Consider the following 13,138-nt stretch of genomic DNA (forward strand, 5'->3'; position numbering starts at 1 on the left):
ATGCATATATAAACTGTCAATAAAACCTGTATGCTTTTCTTCTATTAGTTTAATTCTTAGGCCCAACCGGAGACCCCATAGGGCTGAAGGGAATTTTTTCCTGCTCCAAATGAGCAATACCTAACCCTCAGGGGTCTTCAGGATTAATTTCTGAATAAGGATCAGAGTTTATTCCCCCCTCACAGGGAAGCTAATATTACCTCACAAAGGTCTACTAGGGTCACACCAAGATAGCAAGAGCTAGTACCAGGGCCTGCAGGTACAGTGGGATCCAGCCAGCAGAAATCTGTGGTGATAAAGGAGGCAGGAGAGTAAAGAGAACCAACTCTGAAGGAGGCACAGGGAATAGTTGATGGCTGGGTTAGACAGTTAGAACCCACGATAGGTAAGTAGAATATATCAAACCCTGTTCCATATCCTGATTCCTCATATTCCAGTTCAAATACAACTTCCTCTGTAAGTCTTCAGTTCACACCAATGACATTTCTCTGTCCAATATACTTCTTACCACATAGCACTGTAAAGCTCTGTTCTGGGGGCTTTCTTCCTGATAGTTATGAAGGCAGGGAGAGGGTCTTGTCCATCTTGCAGGTTTTTAGAAATTACACTTGCCTGCATAATGGAAGAACAAAGTAGGTATCATAAATGTGTGGAAGATGTACAGACCTGAAAGAGAGTTGAGCACCCATGCAGGGAGATTTCCTGGGTTGGTCCTCTGCTCGGATTGGAGGCAGAGCCTTGAAAGGCTGAGGTCTCAATCTCTGCTTAACTTGGGCAAGCCTACAGGGCAAGGGGCACTGCGGGAGGGTGAGTGTGTTGCAGTCTGACTCCAACCCCATCCTGGCAGGTGCAGTGGATAGGAGGTTTCCGAGGCTGCAAGATGGGAGTTGGATGCTGGAGGAACCCTCTGTGGCTGTTGACTGCCCTGGTCCTGGCAGCCAGACTAGGTCATTTTCAAAGATGGGAAGGCTTCCAGGAGAAGTCCATGAGCAAGGCAAATATGAATTCAACGCTCCAGTTCTTCATGGAAACTTACAACAATGCTAGCAATGACACCTATTTATTTCAAGTCGACAAGCTACTTCGAAGTCAGATGCAGGTTTGTGCCTCAGTTTCTCTGGATGTGGGCAATGTCCACGTGGACATTCAGGGACGCGGTATGGTTCCCAAAGAGAACCAAGTGATGGTTTCACCAAGGTTGGGGGGAGGCTTCATTTGGGATGAGCATGCTTTGGAGTGATTTGGACCCCAGACTTGCTTTTACCATACTTTCAAAAAGTTTGCTGAATGACTGGAATGAAACCTTAACTCTGTTACTCTTGGTCTGAAGTAAAAACAGTTTCTGAGGTTCTCAACTATTTTTTCTTGAAAAGAATTGCCTTTTGCTCTGAAATTAGTCCTACCAGAGTGACAGCCAATGAGGATGACTTCGTTTCCTTTAATAGTCTACTTTGGTGAAATATAAACATTTTCTGTAGGTTCTCCCTCAACATAGTCTTTCAGTGTCCAGGGCTGTAAAGTCTCAGCTTTCTAGTTGTATTCTAAAGGAATCCAGAATTGCACAGGGCATATTTTTGGGCGAAAGGGAGAAGGGGGAGTGAGGAACAGACTTCAACCAGATCATCTCTCTTTTTATGTGTTTTGCACACAAAGTTTCTTTGAAATACACCAATTGAAGATGACAAGGAAAGAAAAGTTGTTTGAAAACCACTTTCGTGGGTCCAACTTCCCTTCAAGTTTACATAGTAAACAATATGTAAGTTAGAGCAGAGGCAAGAGCACATTTTAGTTCAATTAAACTGATTTTGGGGGAAAAATGACAGGAGTAAAGGTCTCTGGCCAGAAGAGAGAGGCAGGAGGCAGTGGAAACAGGAGAAACCAGCAAGGCTGGGGCACAGAAAGGGGCAGGCAGTGTTAGTGTGACACAAAGCAGGCCTGACATCATAGTGTGGACATCAGTCTGTCCCTGTTTCAGTCACATACTCTTGCCCCAAGATGGTGGCTCATGTGGCCCATGAACACTGAGGTGACTTGGCCACAAGGTGGCGGCTATTGACCAAAGTTCTTGCCAAGTTGGCTTGCTCTCCCAGGTCCATGTTCCCAAGGATAAATCTGAGACTCCCAGGAGTGCTGCCTTGTGCAGTCAGTCCATTATCATTAACAGTTAACTCTAGAAGAATAGTTTATGAACTATTAATGCCATTCAGATGGATAAAGGAACAGAGTGTGTGTGCCCCTTGGAAGCCAGGGGACCTAGGTCCTTCCGCCGCATAATGGTGTGTGTCCTAATACCTCACAGAGGGGTATAGGATGAGGGCCTGATGTGCTATATGCACCCAGGTTCCAGGTCCCTCTCATTGCGAGATCTATGTCAAGAGCCATTCATACTCTCCAGGCCTGTTTCCTCACCTGCAAGTGGACAGGATAAGAGTGAAGCAGCACTCATGAAAATATTTGTATGAGTATGATGATACCTCTTATTACCTAGCAATCCAGTCTAATAATGAATACAAAAACACTTTGCACGCTGGAATGTCAGTAAAATTTATGGCCAGTGTTTTAGATTTTTCATATCTATGGAGTATGCTGTGCGAAAGCCCTGCAAGATGCCAACACCTGGATGGAACTGTCCTTTGATGAAGATAAAGGAGCCCTGCATCCTGAGGTTCTTCAGGTGGCAGATGCTGGGACCAGGATGGCCATAATGCCCTCAAGCCTCCCTCTCCTGCAACCACCCTGAGTTTTTCTGGGGGCAGTTTCCTCGAGAGGGCAGTGTAGGCGTTCTCTCCCTCTACCACCACCAGGGAGAGTACAAAGCCCTCTCCTTTGGTTTGACCCTGATGAAGGGACAAGGAAGCAGGGAACTTCCAGGAGCTTCTCCCCTCCCCAGGGTAGAGCTCTCTTTCCCACGTGTTGACTTGAGGGACCCAGGCATTTCCAGTAGAGGACATGAATCCCCAAAGCATTTGTTGGAGTTCCACTGCAAGGTATGGGTCCTGCCACAAAGGGCTTTCCCAGTCTCCCTGCCTTCAGAGTACTTACAGCCTGGCACTCGATCATGAATGAAACAAGACAGAGCCCAGCAGCTGGAAATAGCCCTAGTGTGTGTTCTCCATGGTTTACACATTCACTGTTTGCGTACAGCCTAGGAGGAAATTGGCATTGTTCTCCCCATTCTCTAGATGAGGAAACTGAGTCAGGGAGGTGGCCGGGCTTGGACAAGGAGAAAGAGTTGGCAGGGGTAAAGCCAGAACTCGAGCACAATTCTTCTGTCTTCTGTTCTATCGCTTTCCTATCTCCATAGCTGCTTCAGAGTAATGGTCCCCACACTTTGTTAAAACACTTAATAATTCCTTATAGTTTATTTTAAAATTTGCTTTGTGCATTCAGTAAAATACATGCTTCTCTGTAGCGCATGCAACAACTCCTTGAGCTGGCCCAATTATTATCAGGACTCTGTAGCTGAAGAAAGGGAGGCTGCTGGGCATTTGCTCAAGGGTGCAGTGCTGGTAGGAGGGAAACAAATGCCCCAAATCAATTCAGTTTCTACGCCTCTGTTTTTTAGCTGTGTTGCTAAATTGCTTTCCTTCGGGTTGGCTGGGAAGGAAAGTAGGGAGGGAGGACATGGGTGAAGCCAAGGGACAAGATGCACCCCTATGCATTCTGGGGATCATGTGTATAGATATGGGGGTATTCTGGGGCTTCCAGGCAACCAAACTCAATGCCTTGCCAGTCCTTCATCCTGAGGATGCAAGGGAAACAGGTGAGAAGCCCTCTATGGCTGCAAAAGCGAAGGCAGCCCAGAGCAAGGGGAAGGACTCTGCACATGCTGAGGGCCGACCAAGGGCTTCAGCTAATACTATGCATCTTCCCTCTGGGAGAGGAGGGAGACATGCTTTTAGTGTATGAGCTCTGGAAACAGGGAGTGTAGGTCCTGGGGCTTCATGGCCTAGCTTTTCCTGGAGAAGTCCAGCAACTGGATGCTGGGAGCCGACACTAACCGTGCCGCTCTTTCTCGGTAGCTCACAACTGGAGTGGAATATATGATATCTGTGAAGATTAGCCGCACCAAATGCAAAAGAAACAGCACAAGAAATTCATGCCCCATTCAAAGCAAAAAGAAGCTGAAAAAGGTGTGTGGTGATAGTAATTTGAGCAGGGACTTGTGATCAAAGAGGGAAAAGTAAAATTTTAAAAAGTATTTGGACATCGACAGCTTTTCTAACTGTATGGATATGGGCTTTCAGGCTGCCCAATGCCATTGGAGGTGTCCAGAGGTGGGAGGAAGGTTCTCTGATTGGGCAGTCTCTTCACCCTGAGCTGCCCTGACTGCAGGCCTCCATTCTCTTCCCCTGGCAGTCCTGCCCCTGACCTCAGGTGGAAACGGTTTACTTTCCCTGGGGCTTTGCTCTGGTCTCGGCTCATACTCTCTGTGTCCCTGGGAATTGTCTAGTTTCCTTCTTGTCTTCCAACCTCTGCTCATCTTTTCTGGCTTTTCCCAGTCCCTCCTGGTGCAACCACCTGCAAGCTGGTGTAGACACAAGGGACACTCTGTTCCTGAGTGCAGAAGCAGGAGGACAGTGGGCAATGCTGCTACCACAGGCTGTCCTGCCTGGATTTCATCCCAGAATCCTGTTGGGCTGTAGGCTCCAGGTGCACCTGTTCCGGGTCCCAAGTGACTAGACAGGGGGTGTCCAGGGTGACATCCCTGTTCAGTCTGACCCCACTCTGCCCAACCATGTGACTGCAGACATGGGGACTGGTCCAGATTCCCCCAGATAAAAGCTTGTTGGGGGCAGGGGCTTTTTGTTCACCTTCAAAAAATATTTCCCTGAAAGCTCTTTTCTTTCTCCTTCCACAGAGTTTCATTTGTGATTTTTTGGTGTACACCGTGCCCTGGATGAACTATTACCAACTCTGGAACAACTCTTGTCTGGAGGCTTGAATGCACTGGTGCAAAGATATTTGATGAAAACTTAGATGGTCATACTGTGCACTTTCTATTAGACTTCTAAGTGCCTCTACCCCCTCAACAGAGTCTCCATACACCTGCTCACACTTGTGCACACATGCACACTCACACATGTGTACATGCACACTCACAACACACTCATGCACAGGCATAACCACACATATGCAGTCACACACTCACATTCATGTACATGCTCACATGTTCACACACACACACTTACTCATGCACATATTCAGTGGCCCTTAGGGGGGTGGCTGCAATTTGAATAGAAGGATGTTAAGTCTTTGGGGGAAACAGAGTTTTTCTACTTCAGTGCATGTCTCTGAGGTTTGTTGTGATTCAGGCACATTCTGACCCCTGGCCTGTGCTTGCAGGAGCTATGTTTCTTCCCCATACTCTCTGTGACTTACACATCTTTGTGAGTGTGGCTAAATTCCCTAAGTTCACTAGTCCAGTAACTCAGTAGAAAGACCCTCAGGACTCAACACATAGTTGTACTCACAGCTATGACTTATTACAGTGAAAGGGGATAAGATAAAACCAGCAAAGGGAAAAGGCTAATGTGGAGAAGTTCCAGGGAATGAGGTGCAGGTTTCCAGAGTCCTTTCCTGGTGCAGTCAGATGGTATGCACTTAATTCCCCAGTAGTGAGCTGTGATAACATGTGTGAAATGTTTTTTCCCAGGGAAGCTCATTAAAGACTCAGTGTCATGGGTTTTCCCTGGAGCTGCACACATAGGCAGCCTCTGCCTAGGATGTGTCCAAGCTTCAGACTCCCAGAAAGAAAAACATGTATTCAGTATAAATCACATTATATAAATAGTATAGACACAATGAGGTCCTCTCATCACTTAGAGATAGTTTTATATCAGAGTAGGGAACTGTTTGCCATCCATGTTCCCACACTTCAAACAAGGCCAACTTTACAAGTGGGGCTTTCCAAAGACAGCATTCTGGGCTGGCTGTGTGATCTCTTTTCTTCACAGAGAGTTCCTGAGCCTCCTAAGTGCTCACTGCTAGAGGAATAAGACCTATGGCGTTTTCCCTTATGTAACTCATAGTTGAGCAGATTAGGTGTACACTAGACCAGAAATGGGGAGCAGATGAACAGTGAGAACGTCCTTAGTGACCAGACCCACCAGCACACTTATAATGGCGGCTCGAGAGAGAGGATTTGCAAAGAGAAAGAGTAAACACACAAATAAGAACCTCAGATTCACCTGAGTGACTTGAGAGAGAAGGGAGAGCAGAGCTGCCATGTTAGAGGTTGTGAAATTTTCATGCAAGAGAGAAGGCAGAAGCATCCAGTTTAGCAACTCTAATGTCACTGAGGGCTGAGTGGGTGACTTGCATGGGCTTGCTGTCCTCACTTTCTCATTTGGTTATCATAACAAATGATAACCTATGAAATAGCAACTCTCACCTTCATGTTAGAGATAGAGTGTCTCTCCAGATCCTACCATCCTAGCTGAGTTTGACCTGTTGGTTGAGCTTTTACAAATGGAATCATACAGTATATATTCTTTTGTTTTTGGCTTCTTTCATTCAACATATTTCTGAATTTTTTCATGTTGTGTATAATTGTAGCTCACTTTAGGATTGTGTAGAATTCTATTTTGTGATTATACCACACTATATTTATTCATTCTACTGATAATGAAATTTATGGTAGTTTTTAGTTTCTAAAGAATAATAGATATTAAGAATAAATATGCATGTGTGTGACTAGGGAGACACATGCATTAATTTTTTGTGGAGCATACAGCTAAGAGTGGAATCATGGATAATAGGATATGTGTACATTCAGCTTTAGCTAATTTACTCAAGATTTTTTTAATATTTTCAAATTTTTTACTTAATTTACCTCTCTAATGCTATTTAATTATTGATTTAAAACTTGTTTGGCTTCTAAGTTCTTACTTTTTAAAATATCTTTTGGTTATATGACCTAATTGTTTTATTTGTAGCTTTATTTTATGTAATTTCAAATAATACTTTATTCTTTTGATAATATTTTACTAAACTTTATAAGTTGCTTTGAATTTTTAAAGTGAACTCTTCCTGCCCTACCCATTTGCTTTGCTTTTATGAATGAAAGCTAGGAAGGATAGGCACAAGGTAGGCCTCTGTGATGGGAGAGGGGAGTCCAGTCCCTGATGTCTAAGAGACCCAAGACAGATATCCTTATAAGAGAGAGGCAGAGAAGGATTTAGCAGAGAATCATGGAAGAGAAGGTGTGCGATAACAGAGGCAGAGAGGGTAGTGATATGGCCACAGCCCAGCAAAGCCAGCAGCCACCAGAGGCTGGAAAAAGAAAAGAACAGATTCTCACCTAGAGCCTCTGTGGGGATCACAGTCCTGCCAACACCTTTGATTTCAGACTTTGTGGTTCCAGAACTGAATGAGAACACGTCTCTACAGTTTGAGGTCAGCAAGTTTGTGGACATTTGACAGCAGCTATAGGAAGCTTATACTCTGTGTTTCCTTTTTGCTTTGTATCTCAGACTTGGCGATGAAGAAGGGGAAAACCTAGAAATGACGATAGGGGCAGATAAAAAAAGTCTCAGGAAAAACCTGCTCTCTCTGGCCAAAAGGTCAGGATGGGGTACCCCATTGGAACAGAGAACATTTAGATAAGTGCTTTACTCCCCACAAATACTAAAGGAAAAAATGAGGCTCTACAATCCCTTGACCCCCGGCAAAGGCTGAGTAGGGAAAGTAGATTTTCAACCTCTTGAGACTGTAATGAGGAGCCCAATACTCATGTTGAAATGGTGTCAGAGAAAGCCAAGTAGGGTGCAGAGCTTTCACCTCATTGAGTGTCAACATCCCCCCTCCCCACACACACATTCCCTGTGGTGATAGTGGAGGCTACATAGAGATCCTGGAGTTCTGTTTTTCCCCACTGAGCCTGGGTCGGGGGTGGGGCAGAAGGCTGAGTTCCCATCCCATCTAGCTGTGATGAGGAATCTCCCTGACCTGTGTCAACAGAGGCTGAATGAGGAACCTAGCCTTCAGTCCCCACTTGGCAGTGATGAGGTGGTGTTCCTCTTCCCTATATAGCACTGTCAGAGGAGGCCTACTAAGAGACATATAAGTGGGATCCAGAAGTACAATATGAAAACATCCAGGTTTTAATAGAAAATCACTTGTCTTACTAAGAATGAGTAAAATGTCAACTTAAATGAGAAGAAAAGGAACAGATGCTAACATAGAGATGAGACAGATCTTAAAATCATCTGATAAGGATTGTGGAAGAAGCGAAGATATTCTTCAACAGATGAATGGATAAAGAAGATGCGGTTCATACATACAAAGGAATATTACTCAGCCATCAGAAAGGATGGATACCCACCATTTGATAAGGATTTTAAAGCAGTCATCATAAAAAGGCTGCAATGATCAATTATCAACATGCCTCAAACAAATGAGCAAATGGGAAGTCTCAGCTAAAATACAGACAATCTCAGCAAAGAAATAGATGATGTAAAGAAAAAAACAGGTGGAAATATTAGAATTGAAAAGTGAAATAACTGAAATACAAAATTAAATGTGTGGGCTCACTAGTGGAATGGAAGGGATAAAGGAAAAAAATAAATGAAGCAGAAGTGAGAATAATGGAAACTATCCAATCTGAATAATACTGAGAAAGCCGACTGAGTAGAAAAGAACAGAGCCTCAGAAATTGCTGAAACTATTACAAAATATCCAACACACTGGAATTGCAGAAAGAGAGGAGAAAGGGGGACTAAAAAACTATTTGAAGGGGCGGCGGGTGGGAGGTTGGGGGAAGCAGGTGGTGAGTATTAGAGAGGGCACGGATTGCATGGATCACTGGGTGTGGTGCAAAAACAATGAATACTGTTACGCTGAAAAGAAACTTAAAAAAAACTATTTGAAGAAATCAAGATTGATCACTTTTCAAATTTGGCAAAAGACATAAACGTATAGTATCAAAGTGAATGTATATTACTTAAATGTATATTACTAAAGTGAGTAAATACTAAACAGGATAAACCCAATGAGATCTACAGCAAAATGCATCAGAGTTAAACTTCTGAAATTTAAAGATAAAGAAAATAATCTTGAAAGCAGTGAAAGAGAAATGGCACCTTACCTATAGGGGGAAAACCCCAATTTGAATGACAACAGATTTCTCATAATAAACCATGGAGACTAGAAGTGTTACAATGTTTTTTAGGAGCCAAAAGAAAAGGAAACTGTCAATCCAGAATCCTATATCCACCAAAAACATCCCTCAGGAATAAAGGGGAAATAAGCCATTCTCACATGGAAGAAAACTAGAGAATTTGCACCAGAAGACCCACATTAAAATAACAGCTAAAAGAAGTTCTCTAAATATAAAGGAATTTTTTTTTAAAAAAGGATCTTAAAGCATCAGAAAAGAAAAACTTAAAAAGTAAAAATATAGGTACATACAATAAGATTTCTTTCTCTTGAGTTTTCTAAATTATGTCTGATGGTTAAAGCAAAAATATATCATTTTCTGATGTGGTTCCCAATGTATACAGAAGAAATATTTAGGACATTTGTAAATGAGGAATAATAAAGGGGTATAAAGGGAGGTAAACTTTCTACATTTCATTCAAACTGGTAAGATATCAGCACCAGTAGACTGACAAGTTATGCATTTATAATGTCATATCTCGAGCAACCACCTAGAAGGCTGTGCAAAGAGATATACTCACAAAGAGTATAGATACATAAAAATGGAATTTTTAAACAAATGTTTAAGTAACTCACAGGAAGGAAGAAAAATAAAACATAAACAAAACACAGAGAGAGGAAAAAATAAAATAAGAGACCTAATTCCTTTCAGCAATTACATTGAATGTGCAAGCTACAGTAAATGGTCTAAATAAGACAATTAAAAGACAGAGATTGGTGAAGTGGATTAAATAAAACATGACCCAACTAAATGTTATCTACAAGAAACTTACTTCAAATATAATGATATGTGTGAGTTGAAAGTGAAAAGATGCTAAAGTTATATTATGTGAACATTAGAAGAAAGCGAGAGATGGGGCACCTGGGTGGCTCAGTGGGTTAAAGCCTCTGCCTTTGGCTCAGGTCATGATCCCAGGGTCCTGGGATCGAGCCCCGCATTGGGCTCTCTGCTCGGCAGGGAGCCTGCCTCCTCCTTTCTGCCTGCCTTTCTGTCTACTTGTCATCTCTGTCTGTCAAATAAATAAATAAAATCTTTTAAAAAAAATAAATAAATAAAAAGTAAAAAATAAATTCCCACCTGGAGAACTAAAAAAAAAAAAAAAAAGAAGAAGAAAGTAAGAGAAGCTATATTAATATCAGATAAAGTAGACCTCAGAGAAAGAAAATTACCAGGGAGGGACATTACATAATGATACATCCTTTGGAAAATAGTTTGGCAGTTTCTTTTTCAAAAAGAGAAAGTCCAAAAATATACTTTACTATATGGTGCGGCAATTGTACTCCTCAGAATTTAACCCGGAGAAATGAAAACTTACATCCACACAAAACCTCATACATGATTGTTCACAGAAACTTTATTTGTAAAAGCTGAAAACAACAAACACATCCTAAAATAGGTAAATAATTAAACAAACTGTGATGGTATCGTATGCCATGGAATACTAGTCAACAATTAAAAGAAACAAGTTACTGATAGCATGAAACACATTGGATGGATTCCATGGCTTCAGGCTGGCTCAGCACGTCAGGCTTCAGGCACTTCACAGCCACACTCACCGTCTTCCCCGAGGGGGCATCCCACTCGCCCCTGCGCACCACGATCCAAGGGCATCGTCACAAATATCAAAAGGTCACATACTTGATTCCATTTATATATCGTTCTCAAAATGGTGCAACCAAAGAGAGAATAAATTAGTGGCTTCAAGGAGTTTCAGATGGTGAGGAAAGGGAGTTGTGACTCTATAGGGGTTAGTTCAGAGCAACTTCGTGGTGACAGTATAGTTCTATATCTTGATTGTGATTACAGTCACACAACTCTACACATATGACAAAATGACACACGTGCAAACTATAACAGTGTCAATTTCCTGCTTGTGATATTTATCTGTGACTACAAAAGATGTGACCATGCAAGGAAAATAAATGAAGCATACAAGAGACCTCTCTGTACTATCTTATAAGTGTCTTCTTTTTGTTGTTTCAAAATAAATTAAAAAAACTTGGCCTGAGAAATCCAAAAGATCAATGGACATAAATGTTCTACCTTTCTTTTATTCTACCCCAGGTTAATAAACTTTGCCTTCAGACAAAGCAGCCAAAACACCAGCAAAGAGTTGTATGACTGATTAATATTAAAGTATTAATGCTACTGCCAGCATTCTTACTAATCATTACCATCCATTTGAATATTTGTTTTGTTAAGTAGTTTACATGCACTATCATCATTGATATTTATAACTACCCCAAGAAATAGGTACCATTATTTTCGATTAAAGATGAGGAAACTGGGGGCACCCGGGTGGCTCAGGGCGTTAAGCCGCTGCCTTCGGCTCAGGTCATGATCTCAGGGTCCTGGGATCGAGTCCCGCATTGGGCTCTCTGCTCAGCAGGGAGCCTGCTTCCCTCTCTCTCTCTCTCTCTGCCTGCCTCTCCATCTACTTGTGATCTCTCTCTGTCAAATAAATAAATAAAATCTAAAAAAAAAAAAAAAGATGAGGAAACTGTTAACATTTTCCTGAATAGTTCATGGAGGGGAGTTTTATCTGAGCACCACCTGGAATGGGGTCTTGAGCATTCCAGAACTTTGGTAGGAAGTGTAGGAGGCAAAAATATTTTTCTTTCAAAGCTCCCAGCTCTATCTGGTAGAGACTTGATGTGTCTATTTTGAATCCCTGTACACAGTCCACATGTAGAAAGAGTACCCCGTTGACACTTTGCCTTTATCCTCCCAAGTCTTATCTTACTGTGCATGTCACCTCCAAATGCAGCACCTATGCCCCTTCATCTCTGGCTGCCTGCTCTGCCCTCAAGCCACCCCATACCAGTGGTTTCGGGGAATTAATTTCTCCTAGGAGCTTTTATGCAGCCAATGACTAACTGGGCTATAGCATAAATACCTTACTCCCTCTTCCTTCAGGTAGATATGTGTGTGTGTGTGTGTGTGTGTGTGTGTGTGTAAGAGAAAGTTGTGAGTGTGTGTTCACGTGTGTGTGCATTTTATAATGTCCCTAGAGTTCCCCAGTAGCATTAAACCATAAGGCTTTTTCCTCAGTTCCAGGGGATGAGATCTTTTTCTCCCCTACTGGATGTGAATGAGGACAGATGTGACCCAGCTGGCAGCCCTCTGAGACCGCATGGAAGAAATGGAGTGGAGAGATGAAGTTGGTGACACTATTTGAAATCCTGAATCAAACTGTTGGCTTGGTGTGTGTATATGTTCAGTCCCCACTGCTAATATGGGACCAATGGAAAGGGAATCCCTTTATAGTCTTCCTAGTTTCTCTCCGCCTTCAATCATTTGTCTCTTGGAGGAAATATTCTGATGGGTCTATCTGGAATGAATAAAATAGTCATGGTACCCCCCGGTCCTCCTCCTTCCCACATGGGCACATATTTCCCCTGGTAACTCCAGGTGAAGAAGTCCTCTGTGAAGAGACCTGCCCTGGTCCAATTTTGCTGAGGCTAGGGGTATAAATCTAGAGTTTGGTATTAGACAGTTCATTGTCCTGAAAAAATAACACACGTCTCCCAACTTAGTCCTTATTGGTAACAAAGACTCTCAACTTTTAAAATTACTTGTATTATTTGTCCTTATTCAACACTTGAAGCAAGAAAAGGGATCCTCCTCATTGGGCCCTTCAGAGAATGCATTGTAGGTCACACTTGCAAACAGATTTTGTCTGATCAGGCAAGTGACCTCAGCTTTTCCCTTCCTCCTTCTCATCTTCTACTTATTCTACAGTCTGAAGACTACTTGAAATGAGGCTGGGGTTGAAATTCTGCTGTCATGCAAGTATAGTCTATAAGGTCAGGAATTATCCACATTGCCTCATTGGAATCCCCAAACTGCCCTCGCCCAGAGTACCTTCAGCTTATATCATTATGAACTGAAGAATCTGGCAAGAAATAGTGGAATCACAAACACCAAGAGTGTTAAGATAATCGTTTGACAAATATTTATTTTCTATATTGAGAATTA

The 13,138-nt window shown here is 42.5% G+C and overlaps 1 protein-coding gene across 1 annotated transcript; it reads left to right on the top strand.

The window, feature by feature from the left end:
• Nucleotides 1-880: 880 nt before the first annotated feature.
• Nucleotides 881-4,945, top strand: LOC111141321 (cystatin like 1). The gene is made up of 3 exons (XM_022493780.1): nucleotides 881-1,099; nucleotides 4,023-4,133; nucleotides 4,862-4,945. The coding sequence occupies exons 1-3, from the start codon at nucleotides 881-883 to the stop codon at nucleotides 4,943-4,945; spliced, it is 414 nt and encodes a 137-aa protein (XP_022349488.1).
• The last annotated feature ends 8,193 nt before the right edge of the window (nucleotides 4,946-13,138 follow it).

Source organism: Enhydra lutris, unplaced genomic scaffold (assembly GCF_002288905.1).
Source record: "Enhydra lutris kenyoni isolate GAN:26980312 unplaced genomic scaffold, ASM228890v2 scaffoldscaffold6, whole genome shotgun sequence".
Taxonomy (NCBI): Eukaryota; Metazoa; Chordata; class Mammalia; order Carnivora; family Mustelidae; genus Enhydra; species Enhydra lutris.